We start from the raw sequence: 16,626 nt of genomic DNA, 5'->3' as shown, positions 1-16,626 counted from the left end.
TTGATGACATATGTTTTTGTGTGCTGTCAAACTTAAAGCTCATGATATTAAAATAAAAATCTGAAACACTGATAACATTATTGTGAGTATATGGCGGAAAACACAGACGAGGCTGAAAAAGTAGTTTCTGCTTTTGCACCCCTCTTTAAAATAAACTGCTACATTTTAAGCCAAAAGAATTGTTGTGTTTGATTGAACATTGTGTCTGTATGCTGCAATAGCAGATTCATGGCACATTAAGTCCCCGAACTATTTCTATTATTTACAGACGTCGCACAACCGCTTTTGTTTCAACCTAGCCATAAAAAGAAGGTAAGTAATCCTATTTATTATTCGAAATGTCTGTCATTTTTAGCTCAGAATAATTAATTGATGTCTAATTTAGTTAAAAAAAAACGACTTTAAAAAAATTATCCACTCGCATATCTTAAACCTTTAAACAAATTACGTCACAATGAAAAAAAAATGGCGTCTGTAAAACAGTCACAGATATCTACCTCATAACTATCGCTTAATTGTATCTTTTTAATTACTGTCGCATTTTCCACAATATTTTAGATGATAAATAATCGATCCAAACAAAGAAATTTAAAACAAAACAAAAACACAAAAACAAAAAAACAACAACGTTTAAAGGGGTAAACATATAAAAATGAAAATCTCGACCACTCCTTGATGTCTGTGATTTCTGCATCGCGATTCTTGTTATATTACCATGTTTCACCCATAAAATCCCCCAAAAATCACAGCTGTGTCTTGACACTCGGTGATACATGCTACATGGCGTTTCTGAATCAAAACCAGGTAAGTACGCGATAACATCTCGTTAAAATCATGGCGTCTTTAATTATGCTCTCGCGTGCTCTCACCTCCAGTTAGGGTTTTGCTGTTTATTTATGGCGGAAAACACAGACAAGACTGAAAAAGCAGTTTCTGCTCTTGCACTCCTCTTTAAAAGAAACTACTGTTTTTTAAGCCAAAACAACTGTTGTTTGATAGAACAGTATGTTTATATGGTGCCATAGCAGATTCATGGCGCATTAAGCCCCCGAACTATTTTTAATTTGCCCGTTTTACCCTGGAAACCCCCGTTTACAGACGTCGCGTAACTGTTTTTGTTTCATATGACAAGAAAATCTCGACCACTCCTTGATTTCTGCGATTTCTGCATCGCGACCCTTGTTATATTACCATGTTTCACCCATAAAATCCCCCAAAAATCCAGCTGTGTCTTGATACTCAGTGATACATGTGACATGGAAATTTTGGATCTAAACAAGGTAAGTACGTGATATTATCTTGTTAAAGTCATGGCGTCTGTAATTCTGCTCTCGTGTGCTCTCACCTCCAGATAGGGTTTTGCTGTTTAAAAAACTTTTTTTTTTAAATGCCCTTCTGCCCAAAATTTTTCTTTCCCCAGAAAATTGACATTTTAAGCTTTCCAATGATGTATCACACATGCATATTGGACAATTTTAAAAATTTGGCCAAATTGGGGATCTCAGAGCGGAACTTCAAATCACCTTAGTGTTTTCCGCCTTATTTATTTATTTATTTATTTATTTATTTTAAATGCCCTCCTGTTCAAAATTTTTCTTCCCCCAGAAAATCTAGATTTTAAGCTTTCCAATGATCCAACTTTTTAAATACTATTAATTAATTGGGTTTATGTATTCATTTTTACAGTAAGAAGCTTGTAGAATAGCATTGGAATTTGGTAGCTAGTTACTTGGAGTAATAAGACATGAAGATGACTCCACCTTTGACCTGAACTTTCAGAAATTGCTTTGTTCAGTTTTGCTGAATGCAGAAATCAAACTTACCACTTTTTGGTGTAACTGACATCAAATTTTACGTAATAGTTTTTTTGGTTTTTTTTTCAAGTGATGCCAAGAGTTGCTCTACTAATTTCATCAATGAGTTGTTACCTCATATAATCACATGACTCCATTATACTAATCAGACGCAAGTTTGCCATACTATGATCACGCCAGCCTGTTCATTCACATGGTGTCTTTAAAGCGCTGTAAAAAATTCTTCACTCTTGAAGGAACTATTCACTATTCAAGCTAGGAATTCTTTTCTCCATGGGTTCTCCATGGGCTCCTTGGATGAATAATGCTTCATTTCTGTCATTTTTTTTCTGGCTGGAATTCAATGATTTTATTATTTTTTGTATTTCCTTGGCTTAATGTGATTATGTAATGGGTTATTGTACAGTATCATTTTAACAACCGTTCATATACAGTAGATAACTTTGTGCTGAAAAAAAAAAAATACCATTGTTTGAAAAAAAAAAAAAAAAAAATCAAACAAAGGTACTCACAATGTTACTTATTACTTGAGTATTTTTTTCACCGAGTACTTTTTTACTTGTACTTGAGTACATTTTTTGGATAACTATTTATACTTTTACTTGAGTAATATTATTTCGAAGTAACGCTACTCTTACTTGAGTGAAATTTTTGGCTACTCTCCTCGAGCTGTCCCGATTAGTTGACGTCATCAATGACGTAAATGCGTCGACGGGCACAACATGCTGTCGACGGGTAATGACAGGTTAAAAAAATACTGTATAAAACAAGAAAATAAAGTTGAGAATGGCGGACGCTCGGGATGCAAGCGCTGAAAGCGGCAGTAAGCCAAAAAAGCGGACCAGCGTGGCCAAAGCTTGGAATTATTTTAAAGAAAAAAAGGAGGGTGCCACTGTGCGTGGTCTTTGCAATGCTGCGCTCGCTTACCAGGGTAAAACTTTGGCCACGTCATGACGAACACTTGAAGTGCTGTCACCCAGGTGTAATTTTGGAAGACGACAAGAAACAACAAGCTGGCGGATCGTAAGTACATATAACTAACTGATGAGTTTTTTAAATAATTTTTATTGAAGCTGACTTTATGTGCGTTGTATCAAGGTGCATCATCAAGTTTTTTTCACGTACTTCGCATATTTATCTACTCTGCTTCTGCTCCGGAAAGCTGTGGGCCTCGAGTCTCTTGACATCTCTGTGCACGGCACGTAGATTGTATTTATTATTATCACGGAAGCTCCTGCTTGGGGAAAAAACAAATATATATATATGGCGGAAAACACTCAGGTGACTTCAAGTTCCGCTCTGAGACCCCCAATTTGGCCAAATTTCAAAATTGTCCGATATGCACGTGTGATACATCATTGGAAAGCTTAAAATCTCAATTGTCTGGGGGAAAAAAATTTTGAACAGGAGGACATTGAAAGAAAAAATCTTTTGAACAGCGAAACCCTAACTGGAGATGAGAGCATGAGAGAGCACAATTAAAGACGCCGTGATTTTAACGAGATATTATCGCGTACTTACCTTGTTTCGGTCCAAAAACTCCATGTAGCATGTATCACCGAGTGTCAAGACACAGATATGAATGGCCATGGTTTTTGGTGAAACATGGTAATATATCAAGGGTGGCGATGCAGAAATCGCAGACATCAAGGAGTGGTCAAGATGTACTTTTACCCTTTATTTACCCTTTTTGAACATTTTTTTCCCAATTTTTCTTTGTTTGGATCAATTATTTATCATCTAACATATTGGGGAAAATGCAACAGTAACAAAAAAAAAAAAAAATACAATTAAGCAATCGTTATGAGGTAGACATCCGTGACTTATTTACAGACACCATTTTTTTTATTATGACATAATTTGTTTAAAAGTTTAAAATATGCAAGTGAATATTTTTTTTAATAGTTGTTTTTTTTAAACAAAATATTTGACATCAATTAATGATTCTAAGCTAAAAATGACAGAAATTTTGAATAATAAATATAATTGCTCCCCTTCTTTTTATGGCTGAGTTGAAACAAAAGCGGTTGTGCGACATCTGTAATCGGGGGTTTCCAGGGTAAAACGGACAAATTAAAAATAGTTCGGGGCTTAATGCGCCATGAATCTGCTATGGCAGCATATAGACATATTGATCTATCAAACACAACAGTTCTTTTGCCTTAAAATACAGCAGTTTATTTTAAAGAGGGGTGCAAGAGCCGAAACTGCTTTTTCAGCCTTGTCTGTGTTTTCCACCATATCCATAACGGGATGCATGTTTTCGAAATAAATTCAATCAATATCAAAATACATACTAAATATTTAAAAATATTTTGGGGTGAATTGATGACGGATGTTTTTTGTGTGCTGTCAAACTTAAAGCTCATTATATTAAATTAAAAATCTGAAACATAGATGGCATTAATGTGAGTGTATATGTATCTATGTATGTCAAAGTTAAAGCTTTAACTCTAAAGTAAAATACTGTACATTAGCATGTTGTTACCACACCAGAAAAAAAAAAAAAACAATAACGGAATAAATTCAAACATATAATAAGTTCGAGTTCTGTATTCAACACGGCAAAACAAACTAATTCCTTCCTGGTCAGGTCACTTGTAGGTCGGTATGTGTGTGTCAACTTTTCAAATATTTTCAATTAGTGGGTTTATGTGGTCATTTTTACATTTAGAGGCTTGTAGAAGAGCAGGGGAGTTTGGTAGGTAGGAACCTGGATTAATAAGAAATGAAAATGATTGAACCTGAGAGCTGAACTTTCAGGATTTGCTTTGTTCAGTTTTGCTGATTGAAGAAATCAAATTCAATAGTTTTTTAAAGTAAAAATGATATGAAATTAACCTTGTTGTAACATGATTTTGTACTATTCTTCAAGGGATGGTTTTCTTATCTTGTCTGCGGCAAATGGGCTGGTGTTATAGCTCTGAAATCTGCCCACCTATGCACATGCTTGATCTTAAAGGTCTTCAGTGCCATAGTTAAAGTCTTTGCGAGTCACATCGCGACTGTTTGTCAAAAGATAACCGCTTGTATGTCTCCGTGGTGACTTGCTGCAGGTAAAAAATATCCATATCGGGGCCCTTGAGGGATGCAAGCTCAAGACTGCCACAACGTTTGGCCAAATTCCTGATAAGGAAGTAGAGCAGCACCAGGCAAAGCAACACGAACACAATAATTCCAAGTATGCTGCCTGCTTTTACATAAGACGGCAGGGTGGCCGGACGTAGATCGGGCTTCGCGGGTTCCGACGGGGTCCAATCGGGCTCATCTGGGTGCACGCACATGTACTCGTCAAACAGCTCGTATCCCTCATTACATGAACACACGAAGCTCCCAAATAGATTTTCACAATTGTGTTCACACTGCGCCTGGATCTCACATTCATTGATGTCAGTGCAATAGGCAGTTTTGTTGCGGATGTCATTGATGTAGCCATCAGGACAGAAGCACTGATGCATGTCCCTCTCCTCCAAGTCAGGATTTGAGATGCAATTAGCCAGGCAGTCCTGCTGGTCGCAGTACATCACACATTTAGTGGGGTCTTGTGGTGACACTTTAAACCCCTCGCCACACTCACACGCATACACACCGTTGGATTTCACGCACTTCATGTGCTCACATTTCGCACAGATCCTGACATCCACGCACTTGCCTTCTTCTAAATCGAACCCATCTCTGCAGGTGCACTTGAAATGACCTGGAATGTTCACGCACTCCTCGCTCTCATCCACGCAAACGTCCATCTCTTCGCACTCGTCCACATCCACGCAGCTTTTCCCATCCGGATCCAGTTCGTAGCCGGCGTGGCAATCGCAGGCGCGCGTGGGGCGGTGACACTTGTGCGCGCAACGGTCACACGGGTCATCGCTGCAGCTGATGAGGTTGGCGTGGAGATAGACGCCATGCGGGCACGCGCAGGTGCCAGATGTGGAGTTGCAGCTTTGCTCGCAGCCTCCGTCCAACACCTCGCAGTTCCACGGAGCTTTCAGCCAACTTGATTCGAAACACAAATACTTAGCATCCGGGTAACGGGGTGTCTTTTGCGCTAATGCGAGTGTTCCGACAGGGAAGTGACGCGAAGTGTTCATAACAAAGCCCATCGGGGCCGTGTACATCACCTGGGCGTCTGCTCCACCAGGGATGGCTCCACAAGGATCCGCATTTGGGTACTGGCAAAAGTAACCATCAAGCTGGTTGCCACACGGGATCGTATGGGTCGTCACGTTTTCTCCTTCCCAAACGGAGAATGAAGTGCAGTTTTGGACATTTGCCTCGGGAGAGCCGTACCAAAAACTCCCCCTCAAATCGGTTAGTAAATGCCCCTGCTCCTCCACGTCGAGGAACAACAACAAGTTCCCATTAAAATCTTGGCACTTATTCTGCGCTCCCTTGAAGTTTGTTGCTCCCAAAAAAATCGCGTAACACTGACTCGCGGTGCAATATCCGCGCAGAGCGAGCACCGTTCCCTGAAGCCCGCAAAGGAGAAGCAGAAGGAAAGCGATCATGTCGATGCCCGAAGAGATTATAGTGACGCCGAGTGGCTGTGTTCTATGACGCAAAGCCGTCGAGGGGACTGGAAGCTCCACATGGTAGCGTCCATTTATAAAAGCTTGTTGCTCTGAAGTTTGGGCAGCACAGGAAGGAAGTTCAGTTCTGGTGGGTCTGCTTGCACAACCCTTCCCCCGCAGCCCCTCCAAATCCTTATCACAAACATAGTGGCTCATTAACACACACACACATACTTTCCCCATGAGTGAGGATCCTCTCATGGACAGTGACTTGCCTTCTCACATCTAGAGGTGTCAAAGAATCCACACTCTGCGCTTGTAAATGCTTGTAAGTGAAAGTACAGATAATTATGAAAAAATTAAAAAACAAAGAAAAGAAACTGGTAAAAGGGATCCATCCAAAGTGAACTGAAGTATTGAATTAGTCGCATTTAGCTTTTAATCAAAACAATGTCTCAGTGTTTCACAAGGCCATAGTTGACAAAAATGATAACAGCAGTGGCGTTGTTAGGGGTATTTTAGGGGGAGCTGGAACCCTCCTAAAATATTGTTAAGCACCCCTAAATAATTTAGTGTGGTTTTATAAAACAAAAACAAAACAACAACAACAACAACACAGAAAACATTATATTACAAAAAAATGTGAAAATATTCGCTATTAAGTTGCCAGAATATTAGTTTAAATCAGTCATCATACAACCTGTCATTATTCACTTAAATATAATCTTAAATCTGTCAGTTTTCCCTCCCCAAACTTTTCTCTGATTACTCTTTTTGCACTCTTGCCATTCTGTTGGTAAGCATCAAGATTGAGACACCTAAAATGGTTTATGACTTCACAGGTATGCCTTTTTGATAGGGGTGTAACGGTACACAAAAATCTCAAAGAAAACAAAATGCAAAATATAAATGTGCTAGTTGTTTATTAAACACCTTTGTGCTTTCAACGTTAGGAACATTAGCCTATACAAAGCTATAATTCTGCTCAAAAAGTAGCAGGTATTTAAAGATAATCCAACAACAATTTGCCTTTCAGACCCCACGTATTGGTCAGCTTTCTTTCTGAAAGAAAGAAGAAAAAAGAAGTCCTGTGCTAAAGAGAAAAGCAATCCCAATGACAAAGATTTTAACACGTATTTTACAAATGAAATGCCTCTATGAATAGTTTTTTTTTAGTTTGAAAATCGAGCGGATCCACTGTATTTTTACACGAGTGACTTCCGGTCTTCCAGATCCTACCTACTGGTGGTAATATTGACGCAGGAGGGTCGCATCTCGCGTCCAATAATAAACTCTGCCGTTCTTTTCGCGCGCGTCTTGAGCCGCTTCTGGGATGCGTCTAACACGCGGCCGCACTGCGACTGGTGTGCATTGGCTGATTGATTTTACGCCCACATGTCACTGCGTTCTCGCGGCGGCCACATTGTTGCGCCGTTGACGTTTCTGGGTTATACTGTCCTACCGTGTTGGTCCTCGTTATAGTACAGAAGACGGAGTAAATATAATCTACACAAAGAAACTGTAACCCGATCGACTCACAGCCTCGAAAAGTAAGGGTTACATTACGTCAGAAACTCGTTCCGTAGTCCTCCGTTCCGAACCGAGCACCACGTACTGAAATGGTTCAATACAAATACATGTACCGTTACACCCTTACTTTTTGAGGTTAGTTAGTGGGATTTATTGCTTTGTCAATGGGGTTGGGACCTTCATGTATGTTGCATTGAATGAGGTGTGTCCAAACTTTTGGCCTCTACCGTATGTATGTATGCTACCATTCAAAAGTTTGGGGTCACTTAGGAATTTCCTCCTTTTTGAAAGAAAAGCACAATTTTTTTCAATGGAAATAACATTAAACAAATCAGAAAAACACTCGATACATTGTTAATGTGGTAAATGACTATTCTAGCTGGAAACGTTCTGTTTTAATGCAATATCTACGTAGTTTTGTAAAGACGCCCATTTACAACAAACATCACTCCACTGTTCAAATGGTACATTGTGCTTGCTAGTTGTTTTAGAAGGATAATAGATGATTACAAAACCTTGTGCAATTATGTTGGCACTGCTCAAAACAGTTCAGGTGCTTAGAGAAGCTATAAAACTGATCTTTCTTTGAGCTAGTTGGGTATCTGGAGCATCAACTTTGTGGTTTTAATTAAAGTCTCAAAATGGCCAGAAAAAGACAACTTTCACGTGAAACTCGACAATCTGTTCTTAGAAAGGAAGACACAAACAATGTTAACATTTTCCAATGCTGTAAAATGTGTACAATAACTATTAAATTTCAACATTTCTGTCAACGAAGATTTGCGTTATCGCCTGTGACGCACGCTTCCATCAGCAGGGCGGACAGTTGTAAACAAACCGGCGGCTATATGATGGGACATGGATTCCAAAGTGGAAAAGAAAAAAAAAAAAGAAACTGAGGAGAACAGAGGATTCAACGTTTCTTGGGCCGAATCAATTTCATTCATTGCCAATGCGGAAGAATTTTCTGAATTTTTGCTCTGTGGCGAGAAGTTGTCAAATCACAAAAGAAGTAATGTGGAAGGCATACTACTTTTTCAGTCGAGTACCCAGTAAGTGTGATTGCATTAATTCTGGACAAAATAACGAGAGCACAAAAATAGATTTAAAAAATGAATTACATCTCCAAACTCCACTACTGCTGCAAGTTTTGTTGCAACACGGGATAAATAAACCGTGGAAAACCATTCACAGATGGTGAGTGGCAAATGAAGGAGTCATTCATCAACAAATCAGAACACTTATTTGCAGACTTCAAAAACAAAACCAATATAATACAGAAAATCAAATACATGCCTCTTGCACTAAGACAGTGAAAGAAAGGGCAACTTCACATGTTGTGATGTGATCGATATTGAACACCTATTGCTTTTATGCAGGTACATGAACTCTCTTTATATACTTTACCTTTTCAAAAGAGTGTTGTTTTATTTTTTAGAAAATGCAGGCTGTGTTTTGTTGCACTATGTTTGTTGCCCAGATAAAGGGGCATGTTATTCACATTCTATTTTGTTGTTTTTTTCGAGTCTTCAAAATACAAATTACATCAAAATTAGGATTTCTTTATTGCATTTCTTTAATTTTATCAAGAAAATTAACCATAATTAATTAATATTGTAATGAAGTTAAACGTCAGGCAGTATCAGACAACAACAAGTAGTCACATGGCGCGTCAATCTCTATAGAATGCACTGCAAGGAAAATAAACATTTAATCATGAAGGCTCATTATGTATTTATTCAACCGCACCCCGTTGAACTGGTTTTCTACTGAGCGCAGCCAATATAACCAACTAAAGTCTTTTAAATTTAACCCTCCCCTGTTGCCTCCGGTGTGCCTCAGGGCTCTGTCCTAGGGCCCCTACTCTTCATCAAATACCTACTTCCCCTTGGCAATATTTTTTGTAAATTCAACATCCACTTTCACTGCTATGCCGACGACACCCAACTTTACCTCACTTCTGAACCCTCCTCCTCTCTCCCGCCCTCATCTCTGACTGACTGTATCACTGAAATAAAAATCTGGTTTACCCACAACTTCCTAAAACGTAACAGTAATAAAACTGAGGTGCTCCTCGTTGGCTCTAAATTCACCATCTCAAAAAACCATAACATTTCCCTTACCATTGACAACTCCACTGTTTCACCCTCCCCCCAAGTCAAGAGCTTAGGAGTAATCCTCGACAACACACTTTCATTTCGATCGCACATCAATAACATCACCCGGATTGCCCACTTTCACCTCCGCACCATTAATCGCCTCCGCCCTTCCCTCACCCCACATTCTGCTGTAATTCTGGTCCACAGCCTTGTCACTTCCCGCCTGGACTACTGCAACTCTCTCCTCTTTGGCCTCCCTCATAAAACTCTCCATAAACTACAACTGGTCCAGAATTCAGCTGCCCGCATCATAACCCGTACCCCATCCATCCACCACATCACTCCAGTCCTCCAACAGCTTCACTGGCTCCCGTTCCACTTTCGAATTCAGTTGAAAGTTCTCCTCCTCACATTCAAGGCCATCCATAACCTCGCCCCTCCATACTTGTCCGATCTCATTCATGTTACTACTCCCTCCTGTGCCCTTAGATCCTCCTCCTCCATACAACTGTCTGTCCCCCCCCCGCTCGCCTCACCACCATGGGGAGCCGAGCGTTCAGCCGCTTGGCTCCCCGGCTTTGGAATTCACTCGCACCTGACCTCAGGAACATAGATTCCCTCCCCCTTTTTCAATCAAAACTCAAAACTCACCTGTTTAGACTAGCTCAGGGGTCAGCAACCCTGGTCCTCGAGTGCCACTATCCAGCTTGTTTTCCATGTCTCCCTCCTTTAACACACCTGAATCAAATAATCATGATCGTTATCAGGCTCCTGCAGAGCTTGCTGATGAGCTGATCATTTGATTCAGGTGTGTCAAAGGAGGGAGACATGGAAAACAAGCTGGATAGTGGCACTCGAGGACCAGGGTTGCTGACCCCTGGACTAGCTTATCCACAATAATCAATAAGTTCTGTTTTTTTAACTGCCGATATATGTCTTTTAGGATTTTAAATTTCCTTAAACGTTCTATACTTTCATTTTTTCACTTTTAATATGTTTAACACTAGAAAACCCAAGGAGGGATCAGTTGATGAATATACCTTTTGTGCCCAGAGAGGGATCATCTGATCCTAATTTGCACATCTATTGTGGTCGTTGATGGTGGTCGTTGGTACTCACGCCTACGGACAATTTGGAATGATCAATCAGCCTAGCATGCACGTCTTAGGAATGTGGGAGGAAATCGGAGTGTTTTTCTATCTCTACATAAAGAAAGAAAGAAAAAAAAAAGCTAATGTGTATGTATGTGGGAATGAAGCATTTAGCTACAGTAAATATGCCATAGACCTAATGTGGATGTGTAGCTGAACAGGTTGACTTTCATGGTATATTGAACTATATTTTAGCAATCCTTTTTTTTTTTTTCATCTTGAATCCATTTCCAGCAGGCTTATAATGTAGACTCTAAGCCTAAACCAATGTAGGATAACAAAGACAAAATAACCGAATTTCAATCTCTGAAAGATTTATTTAGAGCAAAACAAAAAACTGTACAGTGTACTGTATACAATCCTGACACATCACTGGGTAAGGCGTACAGCATGAGCCACAAGTCAATCGGCCACATTTCTGACAGACATGAGACATTTTTTTCCCCCCGTACACTTCTTTATTTGGCAGCGCCTCGTTTTTGCTGGTGGACTGTGTGTCATGGGAACAAATAAATCTTTCAGAAATTAAATTTGGGTTGTTTTGTCATTGTTATCCTATGTTGCTTTACACTAGAACCACCAGGGGTTTTGGTGCTTCCTAAAACTACCAAGGGTGTCCCATTTTGGGACACCCTGGGATCCCCCCCCAAGCCGAGCCCATCTCATTTCTAGTCACAAAGCACATATAGCAATATAAAAAGTGTCGTCCTGTTTTTTTTTTAACTTCCGGTCATCCTTTTGCCAAGTCCTTGCTGAGTGAGGCTGCTTTCTCTTTCGCTACTACTACTTTCAGACACTTATTTCTTACTTGCCTACTGTAGGTTGATAAATTTGTAGGTAGATTTGTGTATGTCTTAGTCAATCCCAAAAAAAAGGTTCCTTCAATCAAAGTATATATTTTCAATAGAAAATAAAAGTCACTTGAATGAAAGCAAAATGTGTTTGAATGCAAAAGTTGCCTGAATGATAGCTTGTTTCTGAATCAAGAGTGGTATTTACTAGTTTTGCATATTTTTTTCCAGCCATTTCATGTGAGGTGTTTTTCTTGTTACCACTGTTGCTTGGTGTGCTTAGTTGTAGTATTTCTAAATATCTATGAATATAAATGTATATCCACAGTAAATTGTTAACTGATCTTTTCAAAAATGTTTTTTTAACATGTAGAGGGTATTCAAACAAATACATCCGAATGAATTAGAATTATTAAAATACTTTTATCAAAATATTCTCAGAAGTTTAGCAGTTAGTGTCAAGTAAGAAATAAGTGTCTGATAGTCAAGCTACTTTAGCTGAAGAGGGGGTTGGGGCGAAACAGGCTCAGTCAGGCTACTTTAGCTGAGGAGGGGATGGGCGAAACAGGCTCAGTCAGGCTACTTTACCTGTGGGGGGGTTGGGTAAAACCTTGCTGAGTGAGGCTGCTTTCTCTTTCGCTACTACTATTAGTCAGGCTACTTTCAGACACGTATTTCTTACTTGCCTACTGTAGGTTGATAAATTTGTAGGTAGATTTGTGTATGTCTTAGTCAATCCCAAAAAAGGTTCCTTCAATCAAAGTATATATTTTCAATAGAAAATAAAAGTCACTTGAATGAAAGCAAAATGTGTTTGAATGCAAAAGTTGCCTGAATGATAGCTTGTTTCTGAACCAAGAGTGGTATTTACTAGTTTTGCATATTTTTTTCCAGCCATTTCATGTGAGGTGTTTTTCTTGTTACCACTGTTGCTTGGTGTGCTTAGTTGTAGTATTTCTAAATATCTATGAATATAAATGTATATCCACAGTAAATTGATAACTGATCTTTTCAAAAATGTTTTTTTAACATGTAGAGGGTATTCAAACAAATACATCCGAATGAATTAGAATTATTAAAATACTGTTATCAAAATATTCTCAGAAGTTTAGCAGTTTAGTGTCAAGTAAGAAATAAGTGTCTGATAGTCAGGCTACTTTAGCTGAAGAGGGGGTTGGGGCGAAACAGGCTCAGTCAGGCTACTTTAGCTGAGGAGGGGGATGGGCGAAACAGGCTCAGTCAGGCAACTTTACCTGAGGGGGGGTTGGGCGAAACCTTGCTGAGTGAGGCTGCTTTCTCTTTTGCTACTACGACTAGTCAGGCTACTTTCAGACACTTATTTCTTACTTGCCTACTGTAGGTTGATAAATTTGTAGGTAGATTTTTGTATGTCTTAGTCAATCCAAAAAAAGGTTCCTTCAATCAAAGTATATATTTTCAATAGAAAATAAAAGTCACTTGAATGAAAGCAAACTGTGTTTGAATGCAAAAGTTGCCTGAATGATAGCTTGTTTCTGAACCAAGAGTGGTATTTACTAGTTTTGCATATTTTTTTCCAGCCATTTCATGTGAGGTGTTTTTCTTGTTACCACTGTTGCTTGGTGTGCTTTGTTGTAGTATTTCTGAATATCTATGTATATCAATGTATATCCACAGCAAATTGTTAACTGATCTTTTCATAATTGTTTTTTAACATGTAGAGGGTATTCAAACCCCCTTCCACAGCTAATGGCTGGTTGCAAGTAAAGAAACAGCAGCCTGACTTGTTCAAACACATTTTGCTTTCATTCAAGTGACTTTTTTTTCTCGATTGAAAATATATATTTTGATTGAAATAACTTTTTTGGGCTTGACCAAGAAATAAACAAATTTACCTACAAATTTATCAACCTACAGTAGGCAAGTAAGAAATAAGTGTCTGAAAGTAGCCTGACTAGTAGTAGTAGCGAAAGAGAAAGCAGCCTCACTCAGCAAGGACTCGGCAAAAGGATGACCGGAAGTTAAAAAAAAAAAAAAAAGGACGACACTTTTTATATTGCTATATGTGCTTTGTGACTATCTGTACGGACCTCTGTGAAGTCCCCCCCCCCCCCAATCAGACGCAAATTTATATAGAAATGATGTCAATCGTTTGTGCTGTAAAAGTTTTGCTTGAGCTGCTTTCGTTGTAGAGATACTTACAATTCTTTTATATAGGTAAATCTGAGGTCAGCTAGCCCCCCATTTCATCAAGATAAGCACACCCCCCGCCCCTTGACGTAGTTAGCACTTTGCATTCAGAAAGCCACATGGCAGAGCTGATCACACTTGGGTTGGGTTGTGAGACCAAAACATTTGAGATTTTTTTGTCGTCACAAATGTATTGATTATTTCATTCATTATAACTTTTATACACGTTGCAATGGTCTGTGCGTTTGTTTATTTCATTGCAGTAATTTATACATAAAGTTGCCTGTGTGTGCTATAGGAGAAGAAGAAAAAATGGGCAGAGCAGTGAATGAATAAAATAAAACCATATTCAAAAATAAAACTCTCAAATAATAACTGAAACTATCATGGCAAGAGTCAGTATAAACTGACCAACCCTTGTGGGTTAGAGTAAGGTTGTTTGCTTGTGTGCTTGAGTGGCCTATTTGAGAGACAATGACACACTCATTTGCACATATACAGATGCTAATTGTGGATACCCAGAGTTGTGGGGATCATCTGATCCCCTTCTGGGCTTTCCAGTAGGCTAAAAAAATGTTGGGTTTTCTAGTGTTAAATGTTTTAAATGATTGTACGGCAACCTTGGGTGACAGAAAGGTGCCTTCAAATAAAATGTATTATCATTATTATTATTATTATAGTCTACCTAGTCATTTTATTAGTAGGCTAATATAGCTAATATACAGTAGATACATACTGTACAAGATGTGTTGCCTTTATCATTTTGCTTATATAAGGCTTTTAATTTGTTGCAGCTCCAGACATACGTGTATTTGTTTTTTTGTTATTTTGGCCTAATATAGCGCTTTCAACATTTTGGGTTGCCGACCCCGGCTTAGTTCAAAACAGCCACGTAAGGTTTATAAGAGGATGTATGTACTTGTTCAATCACTCAATTGTTTCTTTTTTACATTCCCTTCTTCTATTTTTTCCCTAATTGAATTGTACAGGTTATACAATGGAAGATGTACAATATGGATAAAAACATACTAATACATGTGAGAAAAAAGAATAAATATTCAGTAAATCTTCCTTTTGCCCAAATAACAGAATTTATGACTCTCAATGAGTTTCTTAATTCTGGATAGAGGTATATTGTACCATTTCTCCTAACAAAACATCTCTAATTCAATTATGTTAGATGATTGCTGAGCATAGACAGCCTGCTCCAGATGACACCACAGAATTTCCAGTACAGTTACAGTATTTTCTCATTTGAATGAATACCAGAATAGATTTTGAACAATTTTGTGGGTCGAGAAATCTCTAGCCCCGGCGTAACTTCGATGTTGTAACTGTTTGTTGAACCCTTTTCTGATTAATCTGTTGGTTTTGAGCAGAATCACTGCAATCCTCATTTTTAACTTGTGCTTTTCTTGGAATGCAGTGCTCTATAAACACTATGCATAGCATCATGTGTTATCAGAAAATAACGTAATCTTTGTTTCGTCAATCCACCGCACCTTGTTCCAAAATAAAGCTGGTTTATCCAAAAGTGCTTTTTATATACGTACCTCAAGTGCGTCTGTTTGCGGCATGTGTGCAGAAAAGACTTCCGCATCAGTGTAATATACGTTTTTTTCCTTGTGCAAAGTGTGCTTAGGTGTTGAACGATGCACAGTGTCACCACCTGCAGTAAGATCACATTGAAGTTCATTGGTGGGGTTCTGTGGGTTATCTTTGACCATTCATACCATCTTTTGCCATGGCATTGCAGATATTTTTCTTGGCCTTAATAAGTATTGTGTTTGAGTTCTTACATTTCTTACTATGCTGAAATGTAGGAGATGTTGATATGACGATGATGTTGAACCATCTTTTCACTCAAGTCATATGAGAGCTGTTTTGAGACCCCCGTCTTGCAAATCTTTACTGGAGATTTAAAGAGAAACACATTTATTAGTGATGAACTACAATCTAAAACCAAAAAAGGAGGTAAATACATGTAAACAGGTAAGTGGGGAAAACAGACTTGTAGGCAGTAAACAGCTTGTAGACAGAATTGTGCGTAAGCAGATTTTTAAGGATTGCACTTGATAAGAGTGAAAAATATTGCACGAGGGCAGAAATATAAATAAAAACATTTTTGCATGGTTACATTTTTCTATAAGGTTCAAGGCTTGATAGGCTCATGTGCAGATTTCAGTTTACAATTGGAATGGAATGGAATTTTATTGTCATCATCATCGGTATCATTGACAATCATTGACAATTACAAAATGTGATATGATTTGCCCGAAGGAACCCAAGAGAGGACAAAGGCGGATGGGATGAAGCATATGCTTATCAGTTTCTAATGACGCACATTCAGGCATGGAATACACATCAAAACTGTACAATAACACAATCAACAATCTGAGTTTAATAACTTAGCGTCCAGTCAAGCAGCTCAATTAGATTCAGGGCGTGCTTAGTCATGTCCCTGATATTTTTTGCATCTGTTTGCCGTGGAACATTTTGTTGTGGCTATGTGTGTGGCAAAAGTGATTATGTGTTATCACAGCTGGTGTGAGTAGCAACAATTG

The 16,626-nt window shown here is 38.7% G+C and overlaps 1 protein-coding gene across 1 annotated transcript; it reads right to left on the bottom strand.

Moving 5' to 3' along the window:
* Positions 1 to 377: 377 nt before the first annotated feature.
* Positions 378 to 6,432, bottom strand: LOC130907235 (thrombomodulin-like). Its single transcript, XM_057822081.1, has one exon. The coding sequence runs from the start codon at positions 6,317 to 6,319 to the stop codon at positions 4,793 to 4,795; it is 1,527 nt and encodes a 508-aa protein (XP_057678064.1). The 5' UTR covers positions 6,320 to 6,432; the 3' UTR covers positions 378 to 4,792.
* Between the last annotated feature and the right edge of the window lie 10,194 nt (positions 6,433 to 16,626).

Source organism: Corythoichthys intestinalis, chromosome 19, assembly GCF_030265065.1.
Source record: "Corythoichthys intestinalis isolate RoL2023-P3 chromosome 19, ASM3026506v1, whole genome shotgun sequence".
Lineage (NCBI taxonomy): Eukaryota > Metazoa > Chordata > Actinopteri > Syngnathiformes > Syngnathidae > Corythoichthys > Corythoichthys intestinalis.
The sequence above is the reverse complement of the archived record's forward strand: the minus strand, read 5'-3'. Positions and strand labels throughout refer to the sequence as shown.

Excerpts from the sequence above, each read along its gene's own strand:
- LOC130907235 (XM_057822081.1), bottom strand. The coding sequence starts at position 6,319 with ATGATCGCTTTCCTTCTGCTTCTCCTTTGCGGGCTTCAGGGAACGGTG.